This window comes from Podarcis bocagei (genome assembly GCF_964188305.1).
Source record: "Podarcis bocagei genome assembly, chromosome: 9".
NCBI classification, from domain to species: domain Eukaryota; kingdom Metazoa; phylum Chordata; class Lepidosauria; order Squamata; family Lacertidae; genus Podarcis; species Podarcis bocagei.
In genome coordinates, this window is record NC_138134.1 from 27,675,850 (window position 1) to 27,693,788 (window position 17,939).

The 17,939-nt window shown below is 42.6% G+C and overlaps 1 protein-coding gene across 1 annotated transcript in view; it reads right to left on the bottom strand.

Annotated features, from left to right (window-relative positions):
• The window catches only part of FAM149A (family with sequence similarity 149 member A), a 38,587-nt gene extending 25,249 nt beyond the window's left edge, over positions 1 to 13,338 (bottom strand). The window contains exon 1 of the mRNA XM_081209191.1: positions 12,437 to 13,338. Within this exon, the coding sequence (XP_081065317.1) occupies positions 12,437 to 12,858 (422 nt within the window). The 5' untranslated portion in view covers positions 12,859 to 13,338. The remainder of the gene's footprint in view (positions 1 to 12,436) is intronic.
• Between the last annotated feature and the right edge of the window lie 4,601 nt (positions 13,339 to 17,939).

A 17,939-nucleotide genomic window follows, 5' to 3' on the forward strand; every position in this document is an offset into this window, starting at 1 on the left:
ACTCTAAGGGCAAATGATAGTATTATCAAAAAGAGTTCTAGATGTATAAAAGAATGCTACCTCTGCAGGGGCCCATGTACCGTATTTTTCACTCTATAAGACGTACTTTTCCCCTCCTAAAAAGTAAGGGGAACTGTGTGTGTGTCTTATGGAGCAAATGCAGGCGGGAGGCTCTGCTCAGCGCTCCCTTTAAAGAGATTGTGGAGTGTGTGTCTGGCTCTGCGGGGCTTTTCCCCAAGGAGGGAGAAGGGCTGCCCTTCTCAGGGAAAATCCCCCAAGAGCCTCACACACACTCCGCACACTCTTTAAAGGGAGCGCGGCTCTTGGGGGAGCCTTAGCTGAGCACAGCCTCTCCCGGGCAGGGGATGAAGGCTCCCCTTGCCCGGGAGAGGCTGCACGCAGCTATCCCATAAGCCAGGACAGCCAGCGGGATCTCTGGGCAGCGGTCCTGCTTGCTGTCCTGGCTTCTGGGATTCAGAATATTTTTTTTCTTGTTTTCCTCTTCCAAAAACTAGGTGCGTCTTATGGTCTGGTGTGTCTTATAGATCGAAAAATACGGTAGTTGGTGATGCTAGGGGCATGTGAATATACTCAAAATTTTTCCTCTGACTTTTATTTGCCACATGAAAGGAAAAACACATCTACATCTATTTTGCTCCTGCGGTGCAGGTTACATGAAGAGGACAATTTTTGATTGGCAAAATGGCATAGTGGAGAAAAGATTAAATACTCCACCCCTCTGCTGCTACACGAAAAAAACTGGCAGTCTTACCACCACCACCACCCGCCACTGCATTTAAATTTATTCATTTTTGAAAGCAGCTGTAATCCGTGCGCTGCTCTGGTTTCGCCAGAAGTGGCTTAGTCATGCTGGCCACATGACCCGGAAAAACTTTCTGTGGACAAACATTGGCTCCTTCGGCCAGTAAAACAAGATGAGCGCCGCAATCCCAGAGTTGTTCACGACTGGACTTAACTGTCAGGGGTCTTCTACCTTTTTATAATCACAGCACTTCAACATCATGCATTGTTTACATCATTCCATTAGTTTCAGATAGAATAAATGTTAGCAGCACATCCAAGTAGTACTATCACCCCTGAAGAATTCGGTCCAATCTTAGCTCTTTTATTAGAATGAAATTGAGAATGTTACTTGATGCCCCAAAGCTAGAAACAATTAAAAAATAATAATAATAAATCTATTACTTGGCTTGCTTGCTAGTGCTTAAGCCCATTTCATGAGGAGTGATGCTGTTATATTTTCTATTTCTTCAGCAGAGGACAGTTTAACTCTACTGCAGAGTTTGTTCAGCCTACTTGTGCCCATGTGTTCCACCCTTGTGCCATTCCTTTCCCCCAGCCCTGCAATAATATCCCAGGAGGTATTCCATTAACCACTGTTTCCCAGTACATCTGTACCAAGAAATGGAATGTTATCAAGTTTGTAACAAGCCATGAGGAAACTTCAGACTGGTTTAAGATCTTGGCTTGCTCCAACAAAGTTTCCAGGTTGAGCTAAAAAAGGGAAACTACAGTTAAACTATACTCAAACTAAACTATAAATGCCTGACATATGCGCATCCAAACCATGCCATCATGCCTTGAAAATACGTTTTGTTTTCGGCAGCCATGATGAGTTTACACATCACCACTAGATGTCGCCATTAATTAGATTGTTTACACTATAGTAATTCTAGTTTTCTTCCCTTGTCCTGTTTCATTGAAATAAGCATACCTTGTCTGTTATTTGTTAACCTTTCACACATTACGGGCAATTTAGACATTCAAGCAATCTGTCAAATAAGAAACCTATAGAGAGGGTTCCGGTCACCTTTCTTTCTTGTCTCTCTTCCTAGGGTAATATCTCTCCCCACTCCCAACCCCTCCCCCAGCATGTAGTCATGCAATTACACCTTTATATTACACAATTCCAGATGCCTTTGTACTTAAACAAAACCAACCTAGCATATACTATATACAAATTCTTAATTCATTCTATAGATTTTAATCCAGTTATGCTACTACAATCAAATTCAAGTTCATCAGATAAATACCATACATTTTTTTAAAGAAGTAATCATAAGCCACTAAATCAAATCCAGAATTCATAAACAATATAAATATTCATTAATTATGTAGATAGATTCCTTCAGGTCAAAACAAGTCATTCAAGTATTTGCATGGCATTCATGTTTTAATTTTTACTTCCAACATGTTGCTTCAATCAGTTCTAGGACTAGGTTCATCTAACCCATTACCATGCAAATAAATCAGTCATTAAAATATATTTTTATGTTCATGTAGCTATTTCCCAAATTAAAATAAAACCCAGCTGTAGAATCAAGTACCGTATTTTTCGCTCCATAAAGACGAACCTAGTTTTTAGAGGAGGAATGCAAGAAAAAAATATTCTTTAAAGGGAGTGCTGAGCAGAGCCTGTATGCATCCCAGGCTCTGCTCAGCGCTCCCTTTCATGAGTCGCGTGGAGCGTGTGTCACTGACGGGCTGCCCTTCTCCCTCCTCAGAGAAAAGCCCCCAAGAGCCGCACACATGCTCCGCACAGCTCTTTAAAGGGAGCAAGGGTCTTGGGGGCTTTTCCGTGAGGTGGGGGAAGAGACTGAGGGGCTCCCACAAAAGCCAGCAAGAGCGGGATCAAGACTCCCTATGCCCTGAAGAGGCTTCGCGCAGCTAAGCCAGAAGCTAGAACAGCAAGAGGAAGCGCCGCACAGCGATCCCTCTCACTGTTCTGGCTTCTGGCTTAGCTGCGCAGCCTGAATTCACTCTATAAGGCGCGCACACAGTTCCCCTTACTTTTTAGGAGGGAAAAGGTGTGTCTTATAGAGCGAAAAAATACCTCTATCTCAAACTTTTATTAATTAGCACATCCATCAGAACTCGTGTGCAATCCAACCCCTCGTCACTGACTTAATGGAGTAGAAGGACCAGCACACCATTCTAGTTTGTGGTGGGAAGCCTTCTTCCCATTTACTCCAGATCTTCTGTTGCTGCCTTCAGAGTTCCTCGGCATTTGTTGTTGTTGTTGTTTAGTCGTGTCTGACTCTTCGTGACCCCATGGACCAGAGCACACCAGGCACTCCTGTCTTCATTGCCTCCCGCAGTTTTGTCAAACTCATGTTAGTAGCTTTGAGGGCACTGTCCAACCATCTCGTCCTCTGTTGTCCACTTCTCCTTGTGCCCTCAATCGTTCCTAACATCAGGGCATTAATTAGCAGCAAAGCAGATGCTTGTGTGTTGCTCACACCTGTTCCTCATTCCCCCCTCAGCTGAGATGCTAAATTATGCTACTGCAATGTGGATGGGTTCAAAGCATTACCCAAAGATAATCATAGTTCTCCCATAGCCACCACTTTGGATTCCAACAGAAATCAAACATACTCTTTATCTTTCCAGCTTGCAGTTCTTCCAGCTTTTGGCTCACATAACAGGCCTTGTCCTTCCAACTAACTATCTGAGTTGATGGAGGGGCTGCCTCATCCAGATCCACTTCCTTTGTTCCTCCCTAATGGCCCATCACTCAGGTGATCACCTCAACAGGAAGGTAGCCTGGCTTATATTTTTACACTTGCAGGTTCCAAGGGTTAGCCTACTTTCCTGCACCTCAAACTCATAACAAAAGTTAATTATGATTAGCTATACTTCAGTTCTGACAGGAGCATATGTATTAAGAAAGAATAGTGTCAATGGGGGGAAATGACTGCAATGTATTTTGTATATAAATAATTTATAAGTCAAGAAAAATGCAATCAGCTTAATTAACTGTCACAAAAAGGAGACTAATTAGTATCTTGGTAGAGGTGTTTTATTTCTTTGGGATCAGATAGGAAGCATTTACTATAACAAGATCAAGTGTCCCTGAAACAGAAGGGATGGAAGGTTGAATAAAAATCTTGGAAATGGTCCATGTGCCTCTAAGAATGGTAAGAATACAATCTTATAACAAGGCACAAGCTGCAGATAGCAATAATCTCTCCATCATATTACTGGTTATATTATATAAGACCTTGTAAACATCGATCCCTCCATTATGTAAAGTAAGGTGGGCTGGAATTAGAAGCAGGATCCTTTTGCTATAGTGCCATTTGAATGAAATCTAACTGATGTAACTGTTGCCAGAGAGCGCTGACCTTTTTCCTTTGAAATTTCAGCTTCTAAATTACAACCCGTGAGTAAGACTGTTTAAAAATCAGGAGATCAAAGGTTTGGCTTGCCTTTGATCGACGCAGAGAACTTGAATTTGGCACTGAAGCGGGAAGGCGCAAAAAGGAAGTCCGTCTTCCGGTTTTTGTAAATAGGATTAAAGCAAAGACTTTTGAAGCTAGAGCTGGAGAAGCAGAACAGAGGAGTATAAATTTTAATGCCAGATACAAGAACTCCCTCTTGGAGTGAGGGGGAGAAGGAAACTTTGGACTTAAGGATCAAGAAAAAGTGAGGAAAAAAGACCACTGCCTAACCCCTGATACGGGTCTGCCAGAGACAGTGAGAAAGTGTTGCACCGCTTATAAATATTTGTAACTGTTGGTGAATACTCTGCATGTGAACTGGAAAGGACTCCTTGTAATTGTTGCTTATTATTGAACTGTTGCCTGTTAATGAAAAAGTGAAAGTCAAAAAGGGCAGGACTGCTTTTGGAAAAGTTGCCTTGAAAGTAACATTGTTGCCAAGGTGCTCCCCTAGAGGGATATAGCTGGGGATTTTGCCTGGGATATAGCTGGGGATATAGCTGGGGATTATGCCTGGGATATAGCTGGGGATTTTCCACTACAGCTGGTTTAGAAACTTTTTCACCAGAAAGGAAGCTTGAACTGTGTGAGTGACCTTGAATTCTAAAGATAAAGTAATGGATCAGGAAAAACCCCAGCCTACAAGGATAAAAACTATATTGCAGCGATGAAGACAATCAATAGTAACACCCCCTGTCTTAGAAAGGGAGGATACTGGGCAGCCTGGAGCAAAGGCTGAAGAGACATTAAATGCATCATTAGACAAAATATTTGGAGCCTTGGAAAAATTGTCAGCTAAAATTGACTTAAATACCACAACTATTAGCTCCAATACTCAGGCCTGCAGAGTTATGACAAACTTAAAGAGAAGGTGCGAGACTGGTTACACTATTTTCAATTAAGAGAGGTTTACAATCTGGATAAAAAAATTGGTTTTCAGGCAGGGGCGCCGACTTATAAAAAATATTGGGGGAGCCCGCGAAAGCTCATGAATAATTAATAAGCTCATGAATATGCAGATAAAGTGGCGCCGCTTCCTCGTGAGCGAATAGAGGAGAGCGTGCTGCGCCTATTAATCAGCTCCGAAGGAAATTGGGTGGAGCTTTTGCTGGGGAGGGAGGGCAGGAGGCATGCAGCCCGACCCTGTGCATTTTGGGCTGGGGGAGGGGCGGCGGTGGCGCTCTGCTGGAGGGGTGCCCGAGATTATTGGGGGGCAGAGCCCCCCCAAACAAAGTTTTGAGGGGGCTCGGGCCCTCTCAGGCCCCATGGAGTCGGCGCCTATGTTTTCAGGTGGAAAAATCAAAGTTAGAAACAGAATTGTTAGAACTCTATGCTAAGATACTTTCAAGAATGTATAATCTGCTGTTGAAATGGAACACTGAGGAAGAAACGGTAAAATCTGCAATGATAAAATGGGCACAAGATATAGGACATAATATTATGTTTGCTGACTGGGAGAAGTTGTGGACCACCGGGATTAAATTCACGGCATGTAATGCCCTAAGAGAGAATATTATGAAAATGATGTACAGGTGGTACATGACTCCAGTCAAGCTTGCAAAAATATACCATTTGCCCGATAATAAATGTTGGAAATGTAAAGAAGTTGAAGGTACTTTTTTTCACCTTTGGTGGACGTGCCCAAGGATCAAGGCTTTCTGGGAAATGATATATAATGAATTGAAAAAGGTATTTAAATATACTTTCCCGAAGAAACCAGAGGCCTTCCACCTGGGCATAGTTGGCCAATCGGTGTTAAAGAAGGATAGAACTTTTTTCATGTATGCTACAGCAGCAGCAAGAATTCTCATCGCAAAGCATTGGGAGACACAAAATCTACCCACCTTGGAAGAATGGCAGATGCAACTAATAGACTATATGGAGATGGCGGAAATGACTGGCAGAATCTGAGATCAGGGAGAAGAGTTGGTGGAAGAAGACTGGAGGAAATTTAAAATGTATTTGCAGAAATATTGTAAAATTTTTGAATGTTGAGGACATTGAAATGAAATTGCAGGGGTTTTAGCAACAAGGTAAAATGCAAGATTGGATTAATAAATAGATAGACTAACAGGACATGAATTTGCTGAAGTAACTTTTAAAAGGGATACAAAAATGGGAGACGTGAGGGAGTCAGGAAAATAAGTTAATCAAAGAGGAGAAATTAAGAAGGAATTTTTGTCTTTTTATATGTGTTTTTTTTCTTTTCTTTTTTGTGTTTCATGTCTGTATTTCTGTATTTTGTAATTTTGTATCTTTTTCGTTTTTTGTATTTTTCTAAACTTTTTTATGGATAAAACTTAATAAAATATTATTAAAAAAAAAAACAAAAAGCAATGCCCTCTTAAGCACTTGTAAATTTTGGACAGAGTAACAAGTTTTATACGCTTGGCTTGGCTACTGAAAATATTTATCATGGTCTTGTTTTATGAAATATGTGCTTTCCCTTGGAAGAAGTTTATTGGAAATGTGTTAGTAGGGATGTCGTTTGCTGATGATCTTTCTAAAACTGTTTATTTATGGTCCAACTATGTCACCTTACATCTAATGTAGAGATGTAGGGATTCTGGAGCTACTTTAAGAGAAAAGGCAAGGAGGAAGTTATTACCAGCAGTTCTAAAGAGTATCTACCATACTGTTAATCCATACTGGAATGCTGACACTGCTGTTATGTTTTGTTTTATTTTATTTTATTAATGCCAGAAATCAGGTCAGAAAAAAGACGGGAGACCACCACAAAAATTGCTGGATACAATGAGTTGGCATCAATATCATCTGGATGCTCTGTGAAACCGGAATGAACAAATTTTGTCTATTCCAGGCTAACTGCCTAACATAGAAGCAGCCGATATTGTGCTCATCCTCATAAGAACCTTGAAGTACAATTAAAGTGGTTGCTAGACATGAGACTTCAACAGAGGAGTCTGGTGCATCTGCTACTCACTCTTGTAATAATGCAGATATAATGAAAGGCCTTGCTGAGTTTTCTCAAGTGGATTTATTATTCAGTTTCCAATGAATTCTATGCTGCCCTTGCAAAATAGCACATCTCACCACCATTTCCTCCTCCTCTATAATCATTCATAAAAGAAGAATACATTTTAAATCTTCTTGCTGCTGTCAAGAGGATGTGGCTTTCGCCTATATTTTGGAAGCAATATTTTGGAACATTGTGTTGTTTTTGTTTCTGAACAAAAGGTTTCATTCAGTGCTAGCCCCCCTCAGAGTAGAATTATTATTATTATTATTAATTTATACCCCTCCCATCTAGATGTATTGATGTTAATGGAAGGGACAGAGCAACGGGAAGCTACAAAGCCATCCTCCTCGGGACATAGAGCTTTATATATGAGACAGGTTGCCAACAAAGGTCCATATAGTGAAAGCTATGGTTTTCCCAGTAGTGATGTATGGAAGTGAGAGCTGGACCATAAAGAAGCAGTGGTTTTAATATACTCTTGAGTATAACTTAGTTGAATACAACCCAGTGCTCATTACTAAGCTATGCAAGACTCTTAGTGACCAGACTCCAGAAATGCATCAGTGCCCTTTCCTCTCTCTGGCAACTACCCTTAGTCCTGACCAGCACAAAGATTCTGAGTTCTTTGTGGCCTAGGGATGTAGGAGAGATGTTTGCCATGTCGTCTTCAACAACCAGGGGAAGAACGGAATTACCCCTCCTCCCTCTTATCTGTAATTCAGAGAACTTGGGGAAGGGTGTTTTTCTGTTATCACTGGGTCTTTTTGGAAGACAGAATCTTACCTTGCTGACATCTGCAAAAGCTCAGCACAAGGAGATAAATCACACACCCTTCAGGAGGACTCAGAAGAATGGGTCGATGGCAACCACAAACAAGGGCTGGCAATGAATAGACCATGCCAAAATCTGTGAATCCCTGTTAGCAACCAAATCAACAAGGCAGAGCTGTTTTGTTCATTACCAGGGAGCATTTACAATTGAAAGCAGAAAAGCTGTGCAAAACATGTCTGTTGAATAGAGGAACGAAACCTCAGGAGTAACATTACCGGAAAAAATGCATGCACACAAGCACATTGTAATCGCATCAGCTATTCCCATGATGCTCACAACATTTGCTTGCAACTGACTTTCACTCATCAAAACCAAACTTGCGGCATGTCTAGTGGTCTTTGTTTTAAATTTTTACTTTATATTCCACTTTCCTATAAACATTTAATTTTAAATACATTACTCCATAACTACTGCAAAATAGCTTTTGTCAGCAGTGTTTTCCGTGCTCTTTCACAAGGCCTTCCATGCATATGATGAAACTGTGAATTTGTTCACCAATAAGGTCTTCCATATTGGAAATTTGTACATATTGGATAGCAGCAGTCTGTGATCAACCTATAAATCTGGCGAACATGAAGTTATATTTTCCCCTGCACCAGGCACCTGCATCTAATGGCCTAGTTCACAAGTGCATGCAGATCCCTTGATGATGACTGACTGTCTGAACTGGCTCCACTCTGAAACACTAAATCTGAGGTGACACAAGATGGAAATTCTACCTATGGCATTTGACCTGTATAGGGTCATTTATACATACAAGTCATCACTTGATGCTTTGAGATTTCAGATGATGAATGTGCAAGCATGAACTGGCCCAATGCCTCCAATAGCTATTTAGAATTAATTCACAAGATGGCTTTCACATGTATTTTCAAACTAGGTTAACTACTTCTGCATCTTGAACTTACCTACGGTGACTGGGCAAGCAAATGGGTTCATGCTCCAAGATCACCTGCATACATTAACATCAGCAATTAGAATTTTCTATTTGGCCAATGACACACCAGGAATCAATCTGGGCATATGGCAAACACATTTCCACAAGTAATTGAAAAAAATCGAATTCAAATGAAACTAACTGGCAATATACTCTCAAAACTTTTGTGTGAATTTATGGTTAATTACAATATGTCTTAAATTTGAATTGAAGTGCCTATTGACAAGCTACATTATTTTTTCAGCTTCAGTAAATTGCAAAAGGCCTTTCCAGATGTTTTCTTAACCAGAAAACCCAAGCCCTGCATGTGGACTTCTCATCGGCGACTCTTGGCTGCGGTAAGGCCTGGGTGCTGACCAGATGGACATTTGGCCTGATCCAGCCATGCTTCTCTTATGTTCTCATGAGGCAATGCATTTCACACATGGCTGAATAACAATTGAAATAAATAGCATATTCTGGAGTCTAGGTAAACTTGAATTGGAACTCAGGGTAAGGAGGCTGCAATGATCAATATTTTATTAGGGTGTTTCTTCTAAAAGCTTAAGTGGAAATGTCTAATTAAAAAAATGCTAATGTGAAGGTATAGCCTTTCCTCTTCTAAGAGGCATATCTTATTCCCTCTTATGTATCTTTTTCTTTTCTAAAAGGCAGACAATGCAGGTTCACCACATACCTTCCTAATATGAATAAAATATTCGGTTTGCTATTAAACATATGCAAAGAAACTCAGCATCAAGAGAAGCATGTCTGGAGATGTTAAATACACCTTAGCAAATGTATGGTAAAACATGTATAGTTGTCATCAGGAGACCCAACTTTTAATGTTAATTAGTGTTGTAGCTGTTAACACTTGCTAGATATATTTATAGATTATATAAATCTGCAAAGATATATTTCCAGGGCTCCGAGTGGAGGGCATTTGCCATACGGCATGGCTGAGGCTCATTTGGGGAGCCCATCGTGCTCCCGCATGGCCAGGGGATGGGATGGCGACCTGACACCACCCTCTCTGGCCACAATGGACCTTTCAGGTATGGGCAGGCAGCACCCACAATGCCAATTGGGAGCAGGGGCATGAGAGCTGTGCTCAGCCTGCCCTGGCTTATTTAAGGGAGTGGCCAAGGGCAGGCTGCCCTCTTGGTTGACCGTTAAAGGGTTTTCTTATTCATCCACCCACCCAGTCTGTTAGGGGCCCGCCCAGTGGAGGAGTGGATGAGTTGCATATGGACCTTGCTATGGTTTACTCGGATGCCATATTTGTGGCCAGGGAGAAATTCTCTCCTGCAAGCAAATTGGCTGGCTTGCAGGTTTTCACCTACTTCATAGCAACTGTCACAACTTTAAAGGATAAATAGCCTGTTAGAGGGGTCCTGGAGGGGCAGCTGTCTGGGAAGCCACAGGGAGACCAATGGGCCAATACACCTCTCCCAATGGTGGCCTATGCAGGTTTGAGACACCAAATCCATGTTGGGGGTGACTCCTCATGGGGCTCCTAAGCTGCCTGATGCTGGATACATGCCCAATGCCTTAGCCAAACCTACTATTTCGCATAATCAATAAAGTTGCAGCCTAATTGAACCCAGTATCAGTCTCTTGTGTCCATACTTTCAGCCTCCCTTGCACCAGCCACTAGGGCTGGGTGGTATCTGGTTTTCAGCATCTTGATGTATATCAACAGCTAAACATAGTGATATACTGATACATCATGAGGTCTGAAATAAGAATCGAGCTATGTAGCATCATTGGCTGGCTTCACACTTTCCCCTGCATTGTTATTTTTACTGGTGCCTGCTCTTGTGATTCGCTGCCCATTACAGGAAGCAGGGGAGAGCTGAGCCAGCAGAGTTAACAGGTGCTGCAGGAATCAAGAGCAGCGTTGGCTGGCTTCACAATTTTTCCCACATTGTGATTTTTGCATAGCACACACACAAACATACAATGATTTGTGCTATATCTCCAGGTCAAAAAATATGAAACCGATATCATGATATGGACATCAAATCTTTTTTGGACCATATATCGATATATTGCCCAGCCCTATTGGCCACAGTTATCATGTGCCTTTGGTGACAATGGGTGCCTCCAAATTCATATGAGGAACATAATACCGCAATAACCATCTTGTTAGATCAGAGCAAAGGGCCCACCTAGATACACCTTCTGTTTCTGACACTGGCCTGTCATAGGCTTCTATGAAGCTCTGTAATGGAACATGAAGGCAACAAGTTTCTCCCATTTGCTCCATGACATGTCAATCAGGAGTCACAGTGCCTCGGGAGAGTGATAGCTCTATGGAGATTGGTCCTGAAACACAAACACGAGGGTACGCAGGCACAACCTCCAGAGCAATTTCACAAGCAATGTTTTAACGTCTCTAGTGTATCACTTTTGAAGCTATTGATGCAACAATACAAAATGGAAGCAGGTCATTCTTTAATTTAAGTAAAGGTTCATTGACTGTTTTTTTTAATCTGTTGAAAATTGACATTAGTAACTGTGGGCATTTTCAGATATGAAATTAAAACTACTTTTGAGCTTCACTGCCTTTATCTATACACACATGTCAATGCTAAAAACAGTAGAAAGAAAATGGATGAGAGCCGTTTTTATTCTGAATTTATAGCCTAGCCAATAACTCTGAAATGTTTTCACATGAGCAGTTAGCGCTCATATGTTGGTCACAGCACACAGAATTTCTCTCCCACATTAAAAGCTTTCATACAGGACACAGGGCAGGAGAGACTGAAAATTGTTTTATACCATATTGCCTTCAAGTATGTTGTAGAGCACCTTTAGAGCTATGACTGGCAGGTAGGGTCTATATGTGTAAATGGAAGAAGCTTAAATGCACTGATCATATATAAAAGTAATTCAAAACTCTAAACCAGGAACATACAAAACACATTCTTTTACAGCTCTATCAATTCCACGTTTACTTGTAAGTAAGCTCCACTGAGTTAAATAGGCCTTACTCCCAAGTAAATGAACATAGAATAGTATCCATAGGAACTGTGTAGGAAAATATCCTGCAAGTTGGGAACTAGAGTATGAGGTTTATTCAAGATGAACTGGACCACCAGGAAAAATGAGATCTTGCATTTGCAGTCTTAGAAATAACTTAAAACCTTTCTCCAATTAACAAAGCAAGCAAATCCCTCACCACCTCAAAAATACAAAGCTGTCTGTCTCAAAATAAAAAGGTCTATACAGCCTCTGTATTCTCTTATCAAATGATGAAGAAGTTACCACCTTCTGTATCTGATCAGAAACGCAGGGAAGCGGAGTTAGTGTCTCCTCGACCCTTAAGGAGAAAATGCCTCCCTTGAGAAGGCAACCAGTTGGCCAAGTAGCTACAACCACCCGGAGATTATGTTACCGCAGGGTAAAAGGGTCTGCATTTCCCAGGGCGCCCCACCAGGCGGGGTCCCCGCGACTCCCACTTGCCTGGGCTCCGCTGCCTCTTCTGGGGGGTCGGCGTCGGGCGCGCCCTCCTCGCCGATGTCGGGCAGAGTGACGAAGAGCAGCTGCTTGCCCGCGGGCGCTGCCCAAGCCCCGGGCTCCCTCGGCAGGGACGGCGCCGCCGCCGCGCGCGGAGAGCTGTTTCCTCCGGGGGACTTCGCCGCCGCCCCGCCGGGAGCGCCTCGACTGGCTGCCGCTATGCTAGACGAGCCCCCTGCGGGCTGCAAGGCGGCGGGGCGAGAGGGCAGAGACCCCAGCGGAGGCGGAGGAAGGGGCAGCAGCGCCTTGGGCTGAGGCGCGCTGCTGGGAGAGGAGGCGGCGGTTGGCGAGTAAGGCGGAGACGAGGAGGAAGAGGGCTTGAAGAGTTTGGCAAACACGGTGCCCAAGTCGAGCACCGCCACCTTCATGGTGCCGCCTCCGCCCGGCCCGAGGAGCTTCTCAGCGTCACCTCAGACACAAGCGGCGAGAGCGCCGCCGCCGCTTCCCTCAGGGACTCGGGGAGCGAAGGAGCGCCTTCTTTCAGTCAGCCGCACGCTCGAGCGACGAGGCGCGAGACTCCGCCGTCAGAAGGCGGGAGAGTCTCCTGGTCTTGCGGCTGCCTGGGGCCTGCCTCGCTCGCTGGTGCCGCCGACGGAGGGCGGGAGCGCCCGTTGCTAAGCTAAACAAAAAAGCGAGCGAGGCGCCGGCAATTGGGCACTTAGCAGCAGCAGATGCTTCTGCAGCCGCGCGCGCCCTCACCGAGCTCGAGGCGTCGGGAAGGAGGCGAGCAGGGAAGGGGCGTGCGCACGTCGGCGCCACAGCTCTGCCAAACCAGAAACCGGCAGGCTTGGGCGGGAAGCCCTGTGGGCCCGCTCTTCATTCCTCCCCTTGTAACGGCAAGCTTTCTCTGGAGGTACTACTTCCCATATATTTTAAAGTACATATATGCCACCTAGTTTCAGCCCGGTGCTGTGTAGACATTTCCTTAGAAGTATGTAAAGCTCCTTGTGAAGGAAGGTGAGGACAGGTGACCTCACCTAGGCCCGAAGTCACCCCCCCCCCCAAGCAGGCTCAAAGCTTTTCAAAATCATTTTCTCAGCAGCTAAGCATCAGAAACATTCTGCTTGCTGTAACTAAAAAGATTGCAACAAGGTAGAGAACAGAGCCCATTGTCTTCTCAGGCCTTTCTCAGAACCACATTGCAACTTGCTTTCTCTCCGGGAACCATGTCAAAGCACAAGAATGAAACAACTGGAACACACTGAAAACCCCCTCACCCCCTTTCCTGCCAAGAGTCCACAATAGTCCCAAGACAGCTTTCTGTACATGCTCAGGAACCTCAACATGGGGCAGGACTCCTGAGGGAGGAGAAAGGAGGAGGGAACTGGAAAGGGGTATATATGCATGTGCACAGGACTGTGAATTGCGTGCATGCTTTTTGTGACTTATCATACTTGCTCCTTCTACCAGTTCATGGATGGTAGAAATAAAACTTTTTCTCTGAAACTATTCCTTGAGTGTCTGTTGACTCCCACTTCCCTTTCCCAGGCGCAATATTTTTCCCACCCGAGGGCAAAGCCTCATAAGGCTACATTTGGAGCTCAGTAAAAGGCCTAATTCTCACAAGAAGCAAGTGACGAGGGTCAGCTGTTTCTCCCTTCAGACTGCAGGTGAAGGGCTGGGATGTCTGAATATGTTCTTCCCCTTTACAACAAATAACTCTCTGCCTCTAGAAAGCCATATGCCTCAGCGAAGGATCCCAGCCAAGCCTTCTCATTCATTAGCAGACTTGTAAGGAATGTACTTGGAGAAATATTCTAAGAATGTGAGGCCTCATCCTGAGGCCATACAGTGGAGTCTGCCTGTTTACAGTGGTACCTCGGGTTACATACGCTTCAGGTTACATACGCTTCAGGTTACAGACTCCGCTAACCCAGAAATAGTGCTTCAGGTTAAGAACTTTGCTTCAGGATGAGAACAGAAATCGTGCTCTGGTGGTGCAGCAGCAGCAGGAGGCCCCATTAGCTAAAGTGGTGCTTCAGGTTAAGAACAGTTTCAGGTTAAGTACGGACCTCCGGAACAAATTAAGTACTTAACCTGAGGTGCCACTGTACTGCTTAAATCTGTGAGATGTTCCCATTCTAAGTGTGCCACAAGGTTCCAACCCTTCAAATATATTTTATCGGATGAATTTGGCAAGAGTCGGTTTGAATGTCTGTCGTTTCGGGATTGGGTGTGTGTTTTCAGTGAGCCCATTTTTTTTTTGGCTTCAGCTCCCTTCCCTGGGTACATGGATCTGTAACAAACTTTGTTGCCCCATGATGTGTGAAGAAGTCACGGGAGCTGTTTACACATTAAAAAATAATATTCATACTCAATATCTATGAAGAAAAAACAACTTTTATGTAAGTTGCATATTATTTAGTATATCAATGAATTATTGTGTATGATGTGAAACAAATGACCTAGATTAAAACACATCCAGCTGTATTTAAGTGCCATAGGAATAGAAAACTGCTAAGCATTTCGCTCAGAAGTAAATCTGAGTTCAGCAGAATTCATTTCCCTAGGAAATGTGTTTAATAGCACAGTTCTGTGCATTTTTACTCAGAAGTACGGCCCACTGTATTTAAAGGTAAGACAGACAGTGGTTTAAGAGTGGACCAGTGGGCAATTTCTGTTAGACCACATAATACCAACTGGTTGCCTGGATTATTGAAAAGGATGCTAAAAAAGTTAGACCTTGGTCTAATTCAGGTGGTGCTTACATTCTTAAATTATAATTTTCAGGAATACTCAGCAGATTAGTTACACCTTAATTCTGAATAGAACCGGATCATGTATTTTTGGTTTATAAACTTAAAACACATAATTGGATTTTGGTTTTTAAAAAGAGTAAAATATGCAAGACTGATCAGCAGAGTATTGTTAAGAACTGCATAATGCATTTATAGCACGTCTTGACAACTAAACTGCGACACAAAAAATGTGATTACCGTGATTATCTAACAAGCTTTATTTTTCAAGAAAACTATTTCTTGTGCTGTGAAGAGAGCAAAGCAAACTCAAATTTCTAGAAAAGCTTTTTTTTTTTAATAGCGGGAATCTGGTCTTAGAAAAGAACCGCCTTAGAGAAACATATTAGGGAAACAAGATTTGACTGATCTGTATAATCAGTTTATTGTACAATAAAGATTCAGTGGGTCCAGGGCAAAGTTAGATGTGACATTTGTGCTATTACCAATTAACATGCAAGATTTGTTTCTTTGTAAATCGCCACTAGGAGATGGGGATAGACAACTAGAGACACAAATACCTCCCATTCTGGCATCTAGTGGTACTGATCTCTGTAAATGTGAGAGAGCATCCCATTTCTGGCTTTCAATATTAAAGCTGCATAGGAGTGTACCTAGGGGTTGGTTAGGTTCGCCCCTGCCAAGGGCATAGTCCCAGAGGAATGCAAAACCACATGTCTCTGCTGTGGATCGGAGTCTGCCCACCTGCTCCATTGCTGTGGCTGCCTCAACAGAGCAGTGCAAGGGACTGTGGCAGGGGGCATATAGCTCCTTGCCAGAGAATGGCGGAAGGGAGCCTAGGTATGCCACTGAATGTGCAAATAGTGAACTGATAGTGTGAATTACAGTGCACTTCTAAGTATGTTTCCTAAGAAATAAGTCCCACAGTATTCAGTGGACATACTTCAAAGTATGCACACCCAGGACTGCAGCATTGGCCATCATACATGCGTACAGTATGCTTGCAATGTGGCATGTGAAAACTCCACACAGTTGATCACAAATACGCTGCGAATTTGTGGTTGATATAGCCCACCGTTTCTGTCTTTCCTTCCCACAATCTCAAGATATTGTTGCCTTTAGTAGCCATGGCCATTAGCTGTGTGCCTCTGTGCAACCAAATGCAGATATTGTCTGTGCTGCAGCTGGCTGCGCATTCAGATGCTATCTTTCTTCCTTTTTTATAATAATATTTATTGCTTTTACAACAATTTAAACACTTACAAAAGAAAAAACAATACATTATAATACAAAAACACTACATAAAAATTAACAAAACAAAACAAAAACAATTTAAAAACACATCAAAAGAAAGAAGAAGAAAAAAGAAAAAGAAAAAACTTCCAATATCTTATCTTTCTTTCCCATATTTCCACGGCCTCCTCACACCTCCCTTTTTGTATTCCACTTCTATTAATTATTTCAGCAATTCCTTACCATCTTCCCCTGTTTTCTATCCTATAATTATCTTAACACCTTTTAACCTTATTTTCCTTTAATAGTCTATTAATCTATTTATGCTTAATTCCTTATAACATTTCTACTGAAGCCATATAATTTCATTCCAACATTCTTCTAACATTCATTAATTTTACAATATTTCAGCAATTCCTTACCATCTTCCCCTGTTTTCTATCCTATAATTATCTTAACACCTTTTAACCTTATTTTCCTTTAATAGTCTATTAATCTATTTATGCTTAATTCCTTATAACATTTCTACTGAAGCCATATAATTTCATTCCAACATTCTTCTAACATTCATTAATTTTACAATATTTCTGTAAATAGTCTTTAAACTTTTCCCAGTCTTCTTCCACCGACTGTTCTCCCTGGTCTCGGATCTTGCCAATCTTTTCCGCCAATTCCGTCTAGTCCATCAACTTCATCTGCCATTATCCAACACTTCAGTGCTTTTAAGAGACAGCCATTCTCTCAGCCAGCAAAAAGCAGATGATTCACAACAAAGTTTAGGTGTCTGGCAGGGCAGGTCCACCTCCTTCTTTACCATCCGTCAATATCTTAAGTTTTACTCGAGGCTTCCTGCCCTGCCAAACCAATCCAGGAACATCCCTCTGCCACCTCCTGAAACAATCCCTCCCATCCAAAACTTGCACTTTTTGACACAAAAGCAACATCCCCACCACAACAGCTCGGCCCAACCATAACAACTTCAGATTTGTCCATATTTCCCAATCCCCCTTCTCTTCAATCCAACGTCCTTCACAGTTGCCCTTAAGTAAATTCACATTTTTGGCGGTCCTACTGACCCCCAAAAGTCTCTCTTTCTCAGCCGATGTTGATCCTGTCTCCTCCTGGAGCTCTGTCGAACTTTCCTTTCCCAGTTCTGGTGGGGTTCTGATCTTCAAATTCATCTGTTTTTCTTTAAGCTCCATCATAACAAATGTCAGCTTATATTCGTCAAGTTGCTTTTGAATGTATGGGGCTCTCTCACACTCCAATTGTGTTGTTTTACATTCAGCAGCAAAGGTTTTCTCCCTGACTTCATCCACAGTTTGCAGTATTAAAGTAGATTCCTGTGTCAATTTCTGGGTGGTTTCTGTGTTAGTGTTCACCTTTTGTCCCAGATTATTTAAACTTTCTACAATTAAATCAATTTTATTATTTGCAGCATCCGCTTTCACATTCATCACTTCTGTTTTCTTATGAAGCTGTTCCAGCGAGTCATTTATTTTCAATAATGCGGCCACTAA